This window comes from Pelodiscus sinensis, chromosome 3 (assembly GCF_052426305.1).
Source record: "Pelodiscus sinensis isolate ZL-2025 chromosome 3, ASM5242630v1, whole genome shotgun sequence".
Lineage (NCBI taxonomy): Eukaryota > Metazoa > Chordata > Testudines > Trionychidae > Pelodiscus > Pelodiscus sinensis.
In genome coordinates this window covers 104,401,870-104,417,279 of record NC_143054.1, presented here as the reverse complement: position 1 = coordinate 104,417,279, position 15,410 = coordinate 104,401,870, and the positions used below count along the sequence as shown (strand labels likewise).

The 15,410-nt window shown below is 44.5% G+C and overlaps 1 protein-coding gene across 9 annotated transcripts in view; it reads right to left on the bottom strand.

The window, feature by feature from the left end:
• Positions 1-15,410, bottom strand: part of UTRN (utrophin) — a 559,106-nt gene that overhangs the window by 344,583 nt on the left and 199,113 nt on the right. For all 9 annotated transcript variants that reach the window (XM_075924350.2, XM_089777288.1, XM_075924351.2 and 6 more), the window contains 6 exons: positions 12,461-12,640; positions 11,099-11,227; positions 10,796-10,966; positions 9,388-9,549; positions 8,756-8,893; positions 8,210-8,362 (listed from right to left, as the gene is read on the bottom strand). In XM_075924350.2, the coding sequence (XP_075780465.2) occupies positions 8,210-8,362; positions 8,756-8,893; positions 9,388-9,549; positions 10,796-10,966; positions 11,099-11,227; positions 12,461-12,640 (933 nt within the window). The remainder of the gene's footprint in view (positions 1-8,209; positions 8,363-8,755; positions 8,894-9,387; positions 9,550-10,795; positions 10,967-11,098; positions 11,228-12,460; positions 12,641-15,410) is intronic.

Here is a 15,410-nt window from a genome sequence, read left to right as displayed (position 1 = left end):
GGATAAGGGAGAGGCAGTGGATGTGGTATACCTATGTGACGGACCCGGCAGGGTCCGGACTAGGGGCGGGGGAGGCCCCCCCGCTCCGGCAGAAAGCGGCGGCCAGGGACGGCCAGAAGCCGCTCGGCGCGGCGCCGCCGGCCCCGCAGCGGCTAAAGGCAGGGGCAGGCGCGTGCCAGAGGGGACGGGGGAAACACCGGGGGCCCGGGAGGCGTCCGGCGCGGGCGCCCCGGTTCGCGCCCCGGGCGGAAGCCGCGGGCACTCTCCGGCCGGAGCCGCGCGGGGATCCGCTGGAGGGGGCGGGGCTGACGGCCCCGACGTCACCCGGCTGCGCCCATAACAGGGGCACCGGGACGCCCAGGGGGGGGAAGCGAGCAGGCAGCCACCCTGGCTTCCCGGCACCCCAAGCACCCGGCTTTCCGGGCGACCAAGGGAGACGACCCCGGCAGTTGGAGACTCGCATTGGGACGAACCCAGCGGCTACGACGGGGTAAGTGACCCGACTCTGCACCGGCCCAGGGGGCCGGAGCATCGGGGGTGGAAGGAGTCCGAGGCGGGGCCGTTCTGGCGCCCGTGGGCAGGCGAGTTTCGGGCGGCTGCCCCGCCTGCAGTGAGGGGAGCACCTTAAAGCACCCATCTCACTTAGGGCCTCGGGCTGGGACCCGGTGGTGAGGGCGGGCCCGGGTCCCCCACTCCCCCACACCCCGACCTCAGCGCAAGCCCAAGAAGGCAGCGACGGTCGAACGCAGCACCCCCCCTTCCCCCGCAGAAAGGGGCAACGAGGCGAGGGGGCAAAGAAGAGAGGGACGGCTCAAGAACTCCGGTCGGGCCCCCGATCGGGGGCCGCCCGGGGAGATACAGGTCCGGGTCTGCTGAGCCCCCTCGTCCCCGTAAGGGGCGAGGGGTGATCGCACCCAGGGCCAGACTTGCCCGTGGACCCCGGAGGGCGGGGCAGCTGGGCATTTGGAAGGCGGTGGGTACGCGGAGCCCCACCCCACCCCGCGGGCCCAGCCCGGGGGATTTCGGGGGTGCGGGGCTCGCACCCTTAAAACCCGCCACAACCTAGACTTTAGTAAGGCGTTTGATACGGTCTCGCATGATATTCTTATCAATAAACTAGGCAAATACAACTTAGATGGGGCTACTATAAGGTGGGTGCATAACAGGCTGGATAACCGTACTCAGAGAGTAGTCATTAATGGTTCTCAATCCTGCTGGAAAGGTATAACAAGTGGGGTTCCGCAGGGGTCTGTTTTGGGACCGGCTCTGTTCAATATCTTCATCAACAATTCAGATATTGGCATAGAAAGTACGCTTATTAAGTTTGCAGATGATACCAAGTTGGGAGGGGTTATGACTGCTCTGGAAGATAGGGTCATAATTCAAAATGATCTTGAAAAATTGGAGAACTGGTCTGAGGTAAACAGGATGAAGTTTAATAAAGACAAATGCAAAGTGCTTCACTTAGAAAGGAACAATCAGTTTCACACATACAGAATGGGAAGCGACTGTCTAGGAAGGAGTACAGCAGAAAGGGATCTAGGGGTTATGGTAGACCACAAGCTGAATATGAGTCAGCAGTGTGATGCTGTTGCAAAAAAAGCAAACATGATTCTGGGATGCAGTAACAGGTGTGTTGTGAGCAAGACACAAGAAGTCATTCTTCCGGTCTACTCTGTGCGGGTTAGGCCTCAGTTGGAGTATTGTGTCCAGTTCTGGGCACTGCATTTCAAGAAGGATATGGAGAAATTGGAGAGGGTCCAGAGAAGAACAACAATAATGATTAAAGGTCTAGAGAACATGACCTATAAAGGAAGGCTGAAAGAATTGGGTTTGTTTAGTTTAGAAAAGAGAAGTTTGGGGGGGGGGGGGGGGGACATGATAGCCATTTTCAGGTATCTAAAAGGGTGTCATAAGGAAGAGGGAGAAAACTTGTTCATCTTGGCCTCTGAGGATAGAACGAGAAGCAATGGGCTTAAACTGCAGCAAGGGAGGTTTAGGTTGGATATTAGGAAAAAGTTCCTAACTGTCAGGGTAGTCAAACACTGGAATAAATTGCCCAAGGAGATTGTGGAATCCCCATCTCTGGAAATATTTAAGAGTAGGTTAGATAACTGTCTATCAGGGGATGGTCTAGACAGTATTTGGTCCTGCCATGAGGGCAGGGGACTGGACTTGATGACCTCTCGAGGTCCCTTACAGTCCTACTATTCTATGATTCTATGAAAGAGTTATGCACATGCTTAACTTTACCCACTCTAAGTAGCCCTGCAAACTTCAATTAGACTTTTTATATTGTGTACAGTTAAGCAGACATGTAAATCTTTGCGTAACCAGGACCTAACATATAGGATTCTTCTGTTGCTTTAAAACAAAAGAAAAATCTTGTTCCTACTTCAAGTTAAGATTAACAGAAAATGAGATTACAGGGATTCAGTATGTAATTAATTATTTAGAAAAATTCATTATTAATTACATACAAATGTTCACCTGTACTATTATCAGTGTGAAAATGGTTTTCTTTTTCCAGTACTTGGAGTGAATGAACCCTTCATATTCAATTTATGTTATATACATATGTTTTTAACATCATTATTCATGGCTGAATAGAGCCCTGAAGCTGCAGAGAGTTATCTGTGGCAGAGCGTTTCCCATGCCAGGGGCCCCATTAATTTGTGAGCTGTTTGTATATAGCTCATTGGAGAGTTGAGATTACATTTTCATTTTATATACAGTAATACAGTAAAACCATTACAACACTGCAATAAGTTTCCAATAGAAGCACCCAAACCTAATCAATTCTGTTGCTCTGGTATACAGAGTATAATTCAAATCTATGAAGATGATCATAATAAATAAAATAGATAAGGTTATAGAAAAATCTTTTTAAGCACATATATTTCAAATTTTAAGTGATACATATGTACATGGTGGCTGGTCTAAATGGATTGCTTCCCCCCTCACCCCCCAACATTCTACAAAATCCTGAAAAGCAAAAGCTGTCAGCCTTCTTACAACCAAAACAGTCAACAGTAAACCAAGGGAAAACTTCCCTTCTTAGACTAGATGAAATTATGGACTGTTTAAAGTAAACCTTAAGTGAACAAACTATCTCGAGAAAAATATATGATGTAACAGATAAAAAATATTAGTAGTATGCACTAAGCTAATTTGCAAAGTTTGTTGCTTAGGTCTTTAACTGGGATGAGGGGTTCAATGTGCAGGCTGCCCAGGGGAGAGAGCGTGGACTGCCTCAGCTCTTTCTCACCACAGCAGCTGGTGAAAAGTGCTACTCCATGACCGCTCCACATCCAGCGGGCACAGATGGGAGAGGGGTGCATGTTTCCTGGCTGGGGCAGATCCAGGTTTGTCTGCCCCCTTGTGCTCGCCAGCCACAGTGAGGAAGATAGCAAACTGTGCTTTCCCCTCACTCCCTGACAAAGGGAAAGAGCCAGCAATGTGCCTATATGAATCAGGAGGGAGGGAGCTTCAGCCCTGCCCTTCCTAAAGGGTGCCTTGGGGATGGGTGGCCTGCACCAGCCAGCCCCTTTCACCAGCCCGGTGACTCAGTCACTTTTCTGTTTGGTTTTATGAGAAGCCACCCTCTGGCACAACCAAACTCTCACCTTGCTTTACGTTATAAGAGGAAGCTGTATGTTGAAATTGGTAGTGCTAACTCCTACCATTTAGGAAGAATTCTTGAACAAACACACAGACACACACACAGATGTTCTCAAATATATAGTATTAAATAGTGTTACAAGCTACACACATGGATGTTAACTAGAAGGTAAATAAATCTGAAAATCTCTGGCTCAGCAGAACACTAATAATTGATGATAATTTTTTGACATCCAAAACATAATTAACAAATAGACCGGAGCAGGTACATTGTAAATTTGGCCATCATGAAAAGGACGCAAAAATACTCAAAAAGATCTCAGAGGTACAGGCTACTTTCATGAAGGAATTTGATTCTATTAAATGCATGATTGCTTGCCATTATCATCCCTTACTCTACATCTACTTCATTCCCCTCCACTTTTCTGAATTTTGCTTCAATTCTTCAACTTATTTTAATAACTGTACTGTAATTAGTTCTATTTTTATAAACATTCTGTTTCTTCTTATTTACATAATTAAAGGTTTCAAATACAGCTAAGGGTAGATAGCAATTGGTTAACATATTATAAGTAGTTAAATGTGTTATGAGAAGTTTATATAGTTTGTTTTTTCTGCATATATATTTTTTAAAAATACAAAAAACTGAATGTAATTATTAATATGCAATATTTCAACAGAATTTTGACAACTCCTTGCTGGATTATGAAACCTTCCACATGTGTATGCGAATAGCATAAAAATGGCACGAGTGTGACATATTACTCTATTATTTGAGAAACAGCATCCATCATCAGTGATCAGGAAATAAACCCTGATTTCTAAGACATATGCACAAGATGGGGCAGCTCAGGTTGCTCACCCAAACTTAAAGTTTGGACATTAAAAAGTTAGAGTATTTCTTTTTACAACCTTAACAGTCTTTTAACTTAGTTTTTGTACACAATTTACTAGAGACTTTTTAAAAAGAAAAATATTTGAGAATCACAAATTAAATTCAAGTTAGCAGACTCTGTGTACATACATTATTCACATTCCATATGCTTTCTCCTACAATTTTAAACACAAAAGCTACCTTACCTGTAAGAATCGCAGTGCATTATGAAAGATGTATTAAGATATAAAAAAGACTATTTAATAATCTCCAAAGCCACCTGATTCTCTTTATTCCTCAATTCCCTCTACACGCACACTTTAAAAACGGGCACAAATATGGTGTAGAAAGAAAAATCTTTACTGTAATGTACTGAAGACTCAAATATTGTGGCACTTCACCTGTGTCTGCTATTAGATTTCAATTTTCCACTCCACTTTTACTGTAAATGAACTGCACTGTTCCTTCCAAATCTCATGCCTCACCTGTTCAGTTACATCCATTCATTTACATCCTTTTCCACAGCTCCTCCATTCTGCTCTCCCCTGGGTGTTCCATATTCTTTTATTTCATCATACATACACCTAATGTTCTGTTCATGGTTATGCCTCTTATTTCCCTGTTTTCCTCCCCAAAAGACATCTGTTCCCATTAGAATGTCTTCGATTCTCACACAGAAACCAGAACTTTTGCCTATTCCTATGTGGACTCAACCACTGTGCAGCATCCCAGTGCCCAAACCTTACACACCCTATTATCCAGTGAGCAATAAATCTCCGAGCCTGGCACCCAGGGTCCTGCACAATACGTAGAGAACATTATCTGCCTAAAAGGGAGAAGAATCCTTTACACAGCAACCTGAAGTGACAAGAAACAAGGAAGCCCTTTGCTTTGCCCATCCTCAGCCAAAACAAATTCCCCAGAACAGATTAGGCATGTGAATGGGTAACCATTTAATCAGTAAAAATCACCAGTATCCGGGAACAGCCACGGGCAAAAAGGTGCTTCAGCCCTGCCAGATGGCCACGTGGGGCTGCTGGCTCCCGGGCTGCACAGCTTAGTAACAGCAGCCCTGTGCGGGACAGAGCAGCAGCCCCGGAGTCAGCAACCCTGTGCAGGTGGAATACCTCCCCGCCCATTTAATCGGTTAACGAGTGAAACGCTATGTTTCACCGGTTAACCAATTAAACGGGATTTTATATCCTTAGTACAGATCAGTAGCCCCAGACTGCTATTTCTGAAAGCACACAGTACAGCACTGCAGAGCAAAGACGAAAACAGGGACCCTCCATAGACTCCCGCATCACTTGTCCCACCACAGCAATTCAGACAGAGGACAGTCTTCACAGCGGGCTCAGAACTCTGGATATGTGAGCCACAAGGAAAAGGAATGACACATTAAATAACCCACCAAAGAACAGTGAACAGGCATATGATCATACAGGAGGGAAAGCAACTGCAGGAAGGGGAAGAAGGGGAGGAGAGGGAGCACAGAAGCAGTTTCATACACACAGCAAATGCACACACGTCATACTGTTCTTCCACAGGCTCAGCATGGTGACAGACTGCAATCAAGGGACATTCTCCCGGAAGGTATCTTGAGCCAAATTTCTGATCAAATCAGGAATGCTCTACATTATAAGATAGGCAGGGTTCCCTGTGTCAACAACCTAGAAAGAATGAAACACTAACTATGCCTGGACCTCATTCAGCTATGTAAAGAGCCATCATGTATCATGAAAGCTGAAATCAGGTAGTTTTGCCCTTTGGTTTGATAGACTCAGGAGAACTAAAAGACTCACCAAGCCCCTGGGCAAGGTGGTGGGGAGTGCCTAAGCACTCCTAGAAGGGGCATGTCCTCACTTTCCCAATCTCCAGCCAGCACTTAGCGCTACCTGGAGCGTGCTGCCCAGGCCCTGGTCGCAATTTAATGGATCCAGGGCTCTGGACACCTCGACTGCAGTGGTGGTGGCCTGAAACCCAGGCCCCTTTGAAGAGCCAGGCCCTAGGGCAGTTGTCCCCTCTCTTCCCCGTTGATCAGCCTGGATAGTTTGTATCAAAGATGTAGTATTCAAAAAAATATCAGCTACACAATCAAAAATATAAACAACAGCTTCCCTTGCTGAGTTACAGAGACTAGACAGCCAATACTGCAATCCTGGGGAGAAAAAGAAAAGAGCACATTCCATTCCTAACCTCATTTTCCACAGCCATGATGCTACATTGTGCTCCTGATTAGAGTGAGACCAGGTCACACATGCCCAGTGACATTGAAGGTACCATGCGAAAGGCCATCGTAGATTTGAATTAAAAGACCTTAGCAGGCAAGACTGCAGCTCAGACTAGAATACCTGATCCAGACACGCCAAAGACTACTCTGTATCTGGAATCACAAATTCTTCCCAAATGGGCGTCCACATCAGTGCAGTAATCAGACCCACTGCTTGGTTCTACTAGGGCAGGAGTAGAGAACCGCTGGCCAGGGGCCCAGACAGTTCCATCTGGCCTCCAGGAGGTCCAGCAGCTGTGCAACACTGTGGGGAGGTCAGGGCCATGTATAGAGACCTCTTCCCAACCTCACCTACAGTGCTGGCCAGACACTTCCTCATCCACACGTAGGAAGGGAGGTGTGCATCTGAGGTAGCCGGAGGAGGAAGCCACTTGACATCAAGTGCTGGAGACTCTTCCCTGTGCCAGGCAGCAGTGAGGGAACAACTGGAGCCTCTTCCCAGCCTGGGGCAGCTGCAGCAGGGAACCATGCAGCTTCCAGTGTCCAGCCCCAGCCAGATGCTATCAGCAACTGCTCTTTCTGCAGATAAGGAGTCAGGTGGGACCCAGAAGGAAGGGAGGGAAAGCCACTTGCAGGAGTGGGAGGAAAGGGAAACGCCGAGCCGCTTCCCTGCATGGGGTACCCAGAAAAGGCAGACTCAGCAAGGAAAAGCAAACTCAGCCATCACACTAAAATACTAAATTAAAAAAAAAAATCACATCAGGGGGTGGGGGAGTAGGCACGTGCACCTGAGGTGTTTTTTGAGGAGTTTTTTGGTTTTGCTTCTCTCCCAAACCAAAAAAGGTTCCCACTCCTGTAATAGAGCCAGTATCTAGTCCAAGCTTCCTACCAACCTCTCTCAGAGTCTGGCTGAGCTATTGCATCACCTCCCTTCTTCGAACTGAACTTCTCCCAGCCTTGCATTCCCCAAACCAAAGCCATCCCCCTTCTTTGATCCTACACCTCCCCCTTTGTCCTATCCAGTCATGTATCCCCCGTACCCTCACTCCATTTTCACTAAACCTTGTCCCAGCACGTAAGGTTCTTTATTGAGCCCTCCCCCTGCCAAATTTGATCCAAAATCATGACTGATTCACAAAATTACAGTTTTCCATAGAGACTCCCTTATTAACAGAGAACTTAGGAAATCTTAACTAAAGATAGCAGTACACACCTGCCTATAAATGTATATAAAAAAACAATTTAAAAGAAAGTTAAACAACGGTTGCTACTACTCCTCCGGTAATAATAAGGCAATACTCTATGGTAATCCAAGCCTCGCACAAGTACATGAAACACAATGGAAAAATTAATACAACCCTTTTGATCACATTCCTTTACCCTGGTAGCATCAAAAGAATATTTGAGAGTCCTAACACACCACATTCATATGAAATCATCTATTACTTTCACCCTTTTTAACATGTTTGAACATCTGTATTTACCTGAAGTTTTGGTTCATCTTCCTCTTCATGCAGTCCTGACAGACGGTGCTCTGTTTCATTCAGCCAGTTCAATAGACTGTCCTGATCTCTCTTATATTGTGAAAACCCAGGTGACAGCTCTGCCACTTGCTTCCTTTGAAAAGACTTCAATTCCTATTGAAATACAAAAAGCATAAGGGAGACATAGCGGGAGAAAAATAAACTGGAGGGGTTGGATTTTACTTATTAATTATAAACCAAACTCAGATTCTGTTCAATGGGATGTGGCGATTAATTAATTAGAGAAATCTCTGATTATTTGAATAGCTCAGAGGACAGATTTAAAATTTCAAATAATCAAAACCAAAGAAAAATAAAACTATAATTTTGGGGGATATTTTTGAATTTGGGATTACTGAGGTTCATTTAGCCTTTTCATTTCCCATTGCATGAACACTAAATATCCTGAAAGTTTTCATCCCCCGAATCATGCTATTAAGTAGTCACCAGAAGTCCACTAGGCACACTGCATCAGAGGTCAGTCATGTTATAACTATGAAGTCATACTTTTACATTGTTGTGCCTTGTCTGCAGAAGCAACAGCTGCAAGCGGATCTTTTCCCTCTTGTTGTCCTCCATGGGCTGCTGTAACAGTCGTTCACCTCTCTGTAAAACCTCCTCAATCTGGGCTCTCTCTTCATCCATCTAAAATTATAACAGCTTATGGTCATTTACAGGGAGCCCATTTAGATATTTTAAATAGACATGTTTAGTGCCAGAATGCTAACAAAATGAATATTTCAGTACGGTTAAGCTATCAGTACTGGAATCACTGTCATCCAAAATAAACTGGAGATGAGAAATTCCAACTCTTCACGACCATCAAAGATTAAAGGACAGATGAAGCCATTATTAAAATAGAGTGAAACAGGATAGGGAGTTCTCACTGCACCAGCCAAAGAGGAGGTAGGTAGGGAGCACAGCTTATCCACATCTGGAAACAGATCCACACCTCATGCCCTTATTCTGCCCCAGCCACTCTACTCTGATTTCAAACGGTTTTCAGTACAATTGTGGCAGTATACATTCATTGAGATATCAAAATTTCCTTTTCACAGAAGTCAGTAAAAACAAACTGTTGAAATACAGACACACAGAAGAGCTGATCAAACTACTTAATTTATCCATTGCTCACAAACCTTTTCATCTTCATCACTCGATGCCATGTGTTTTTCCACAACTTTTAGCATGTTTTGTAAATCACTCTCAAATTTGTCAAGGTCGGCAGAAGCCACTCCAGGTTCCTGGAGTTCTGGCTCAACAGGAACTTTATAAGGCAAGGGTTCCTGACCAATGAGTATCTGTAGGACAAAAGCAAAACAAACAAAAAAAGCACACAACTTAAAGGTTCAATCCTGGAAATACTGAAGTAATGTCTATAAACATGACTCTCTGTGTAAGAAGTTAGCAGTATGCAGGGCCATCCCTAGGAGGATGAGGGGCCCTGGACAAGTGACCGTGTACAGACCCCTCCTTAAAATTTATACAGATGAAATCTGCTGGGGGGAGCAGTCACCAATGCTGGTGTATGAGGGATGCTGGAGTCACAGGTTGGCACGTGTGCTAGAGGCAAAGAGGCTCCCCTATGCTGGCATGTTCCAGCAGTGCTGGGTGATTGGTTGCCACTGTGATGGCAGAAGCCAGCAGGGTGGACTGGGGTCACTGCTGCTAAAGCCTGGAACTGAGTCTGTCACCCCATTCTCCACCCTTAGCCAACCAAGACAAACAAATAGTATTGTTAACCCCAGGACTCAAAAATAATGATTGAGGTTTCCCAAAATTCATGAGAATTTTGAAAATGATTAATTTGGAGTCTTTTCATTTGCTCACTGATATCTGAGCCTTTAAGGCTCATAATTTCAAGCTGTTTTCCACAGCCAAAAGGGCAAGAAGCTTAGCTTTCATTAAAAAGGAAAAGTGAGATTCTCATAACACACATAGCCATGACAGAAAAATACCAAGATGGGACTTGTCATGAAATTGCAGAAGTTGCCTTGCTACAATAACTACAGATAGCTAGCCAGAATGCTGGTACATGCCAGAGAGTTTCAGCCAATACATTTCCACCTAAACGCATCTGTTCTTTGGCCTCTCACGGACACTAACAATCATGTCAACATGCAGATTTACTTTCCAGTCTAGATAAATGACTATTGGACAACAGGCTTGTGCCACTTAAGAACATGTGAAAAATCGAGAGAATGGGTAACAAGTGCCTATATAAAAAATGTCCCAACTATCAAGACTGTCCCTATAAACTCGTGATATTTGGTTACCCTACTGCCACTACACCTTTCACCTACAATCCAATTCAGAATTCATACCCTGCTGATTAACCATACACACCTAGCACTTATTGAATCTATTAATTTTCATAAAGAGATTTATTTACATAGATAAAAAGTATCTTTGTATTTTAAAATGAAATTATGCCTATGAAGCTATTATTAGTAGTAATTTGTACGTGTACACACACACACACACACACACTTCAAATATTTTTTGTAATTCACAAAACCAGGAAGTTGTTGTCTCTTTCTTGCTCACCTTAGCACTTTTGATGTGCTGTGATACCTTATCAAAGTTCCGGTTCAGTTCAGACAGCTTAGGTTCAACAAGTTCACGGCACGGCACGCCACGACTGTTCATTAAGATAACGGCCTGGTCCCGCACGTTATCCACTCGGAGACTCACATCATCCAATTCTGATGTTAAACGCTAAGAAGCAAAAGCAGCAGAAAGTTACTGAGCAGAAAAGAAAAATCAACCAGAGAAGTTAGCTCAATGTTACATGGAATCCAAAAGAGCTGTTATTTTATAACTCCCTGTTTTAAAGTTTAAGTTTTCAACCTTCACTGTTTTTTCCTTTTTGCTTGCTGGCTTTTTCTCAGTCTCATCCAGCAGGGCTTCAGCTTGATACAGCCAAGTACTTATGTGGGCAACATTCTCATCAAAGATCTCCAGCTGGTTCTGGTGATTCTGTAAAGGGAAGCAAAAAATATATCCAAGAAAGAAACACAAACATATTTTAAATAGTCCAGGTAGGTAAAATCCAATGAAATATTAAAATGATAGACACTTTCAGAAGAAAAACACTGAACGTTTTATAAGCACTTTTCACTTTCAATCAACTTTATAAACATTAAACAATAAATCTACCTGATGAGGTAAGTTAGTGTCCTTGTTTTACAGGCAAGGTAAGTAAGGAGTAAGTAAGGCAAGTAAGGTAAATAAGGGGTTTTGCTAAAGGCCACAGAATTCTGTCACAGAAGCGGGTTTAGAATTCACAAATTCCTGTTTTATAACATCACAGTTTCATCACTAGTCCACCCTGACTATCGGAAAGTGGTAAATTATTGCATTTTCTCTCCCTGTAGCTGTGTAAGAGACCTGTAGCTGTGTAAGGGAAAGTCACAGACTCTACAGGAGAAGTACTGAAATGGACTATACCCAGAGCGCTGTCAGATTCACAAAATAAACACCCAACAAAAGCAGAGCATTTCCTTTCATCTCTATCAATTATAGTCAGGGCTCGACAAATAATGCAATCTACTCGCGCGTGGCGAGTAGATTGCAACCCGGAAGAGCCAAGTTTGGGCGATCTGCGTATGCACAGATCGCCAGACAGCACGGCTGGCGAGCAGGGCTCGCCGCAGTTCAGTGAGCCCTGATTATAGTAATCAACCTATAAAAATAGTAGACAGAAGTGTAATTTTTTGAAGTTTAAGCTTTCAGCATTTGGTGTGGTTTTGATATTTTGTTGCCATTGATGTGATTCCTATACTCTGATTAATCACATCTAATCTGCATTTATCCCTTTACAGAAAAAAGCCATTCAATGAATACACTAGGGAACCAAATAGGATTTCTCTTTGAATGTAAGAATTTAACTATTAGCAGTTTCACTGCCAGTATTGTGTTTTTGTATTTTTTTCATTTTTCATTCAAAATGTTGGGGGTGTCATGGGAGGCCAACCTCTGTCAGATAATCTGAAACACACACCACCTCACAACAATTACCCAGCTTCCTCATTTCACATATCTGCATAACGTCTGCATAGCAAGCGGGCTACCAAAAATCTATTCCCCACTTTTAAGTAAATGGGTGTAGTGGAAGTTTTACTGTCAAAGTAGGAAAAAAAAACCTAACAAGTGTAAATGCTTCCCAAGAGAAGGGAGGGAGTATGCACAAAATATTTACAAACAATTTACCAACAAGGTGTTGCACCAGTCTTCAGTCCAGGTCCGAACTCTACTCCAGCCAGCATTAAGAACACAGAGCTTCTCTTCTAGGGAATTCTCACTGCCTTCCACCAAGGTCTGGAGCGCTGCACTGCTCTCTGTGATGGTGTCCAGATCAACTTTCCTTCTCTCCAGCTCTCTCAGTACATTCTAAAACAAGAGAAATATTTAATACAGGTTGAACCTCTCTAGCCTGGCAACAATCATGGTCCAGAATGCTTTTACTTAGCCTACTGTCCAATTACGGCTGTGGCAAAGTTTCCAGCTTTTCCATAAAATTTGTTTACAGCCATCAGCCTTGGCTCTCAGAGTTGTGTGCTGTTGTTTAACTCTAATTTACCCCTATATGTCCTCTAAGAGCCCAGTAAGTAGTGGAAGTGTTGGTAATGCTGCTAGACAATATTGACCTCCCGTAGTCTGGCAAATTCTCTGGTTCAGCACTAGTAAAGTCCTGAGGGTGCTGGACTAAAGAATTTCAACTACCTGTGGATCATAAAAGCAAGCAGACAGTTATAGTACATGGTTTTGGGGGGAGGGAGAGGGTTTAACAAGTTATTGCTTTTCACCTAAGAAAGGGTGTACACTCTGAATGCACTTTTCCCACTTTATGAATTCATCAAAAATGAATCTTGAATAACTATTTTAAGTGAGTATTACCTAAGTCTTAACTACAGTTCATTTACACTGCATGCTGCCAACCAATACAACACAAGAGGTGAATTTAAGAATTCTTTTCACACTATAAAGCCTCACAGAATGAGTTTTGCACACACACACTCAGCATTGACCTATTTCTGCTCCTACTGAAAGGAACGTTTACTACTGATTTTAGCGGGAGGAGGGTTAGATCAATCCAGAATGCTTCCGAAAATCCCTGCCTTCTTATGATAAATACCATTATCACTTTTCATATGTTGTTATATTACTGCAATACCTCTATAACTAGATGTGCACATATACCACAGACAGGACTATTTCAATTAGGTGTTTATATCTTCCTTCAACAACTTAAAAGTCTTTTTTATTATCTTGTTTTTCATCATGACATGTTTAAATACACTTCAGTGTGTTAAATATATTATTAGAGACAGGGGAAGAGAATTCCCACAATATCAGCTTTGAGCTATCTCAATAATACAAGATTTCAATAATACAATTTATTACCTAAAAACAAATAAATGGATACCACGAAGGAAGGAAAACTGTACAGTTCAAACTCTCATCATGTAGGGCCACTGATCACTAACATACTTGATCTGATTATTTACAAAGCTCCCTGATTTACATAACTATGGAATCATAAAAATGTAGAGCACCTCAAGAGAGGCAACCAACTCCAGCTCCCAGCACTGAGGCAGCACCAACGAAACTTAGACCATTTCTGAATGGTGTTGTCCAAACTACTCTTAAAAATCTCCACAATGTCCCTTGGAAGCCTAACCCAGCAATTAACTACTCTTCTAGATAGAAAGCTTTCCTTTCTTTTCTCTCCTCCCCCACTCCCACCCCTTTTCTCAGAATTAAACATGCTCAGTTTTTCAATCTTTCCTCATAGGTCAGATTTTCTAAACTTTCTGGCAACGTCTACACTGGCATGATTTTGCGCAAATACTTTTAACGCAAGAGTTTTTGCGTTAAAGTATTTGAGCAAGAGAGTGTCTACACTGGCATGTGCCTTTGCGCAAGAGATGTGCTTTTGCTCAAAAGCATCCATGCCAATGTAGACACTCTCTTGTGCAAGAAAGCTCTGATGGCCATTTTCTTGATGGCAAGAAATTAACGCAAGAAAGTTGCCCTGTCTACACTGGCCTTTTGCGCAAGAACAGTTGCGCAAGAGGGCTTATCCCTGAGTAGGAGTGTCAGAGTATTTGCACAAGAAGCACTGATTTCCTACACAAGTGTTCTTGCGCAAGTACTCGAGGCCAGTGTAAACAGGTGGCAAGATTTGCCAATGTAGACACAGCCTCTTTCATTTTTTCTCTTCTCTGGGCTCTCTTCAGCATGTCCAACTCTTTCTACATCTATATAAAAAAGATTATCCTGCAGGATGACAGAGCACCACAACCCCAAACCTCTCAGCCACTCTGCTCCTACTTTCCTCCCTCCTCCCCACTCCTATCCCAGCAAGGATCAGAAACCTATGGCTTACCTTACTGAAGGTAAGCTGCTGTTGCAGAGCTGGGGCCAGGGCGAACTGTACCTCTGGCAGCCCCCACATGGCGGGTGGCAGCCGGAATTTTAAATTGTGCTGCTTCGACAGCGCAAGGGGTGGGGGTGAGGCCCACTGTAGTGAGGCTCTGCAGGAGAGGTCCACTGCACGGCTCCTCCCTCCCCCCCTCCCCCGGGGCATCTTACTTTAAAACTCCGGCAGCCACTACATGGCAGCCAGCTGCTGGAGTTTTAAATTGCTGTCATCCAACCTGAGCCTCATCCCTCTCGCTCCTGGCAGCTGAAGGGAGGGGGGGGTGAGGGACAGATGGGGCTGCAGCAGCAGTGGAACAGGGGCCAGTGAGCCATGAGGTCTCTCCCCTAACACGGGGGGGGGGGGGGGGAAGAGGGTGCAAAGCCATGAGGTCTCCTCCCTCGTGGGGAAGGGGGGACAGAGCCGCATACCCTGCCCTCTCACAGCTGAACGGACAGAGACGGGCCAGCCAACATGCCCTCTCCCCTTCTGACCGGAAGGAGAGAGCCAGGACAACCTCAGCCTGGCCCGACTCCCCAGCAGCCAGAGAGGGGAGAGCCACAGATAGCCTGGATTTGGGGGGGCCCAGTGGCCAGGGAGACAGGACAGGATAGGACTGCCACGCTTCGGCCTGGCCCTCCCCGGTGGCAGGGAGGCAGCTGCATACCCCCAGAGAGGGGGGTTAGCAAGTGTAGCGAGCAGTGGGTACCACCAACTAGTCTTTCCTAAAAGAACTTT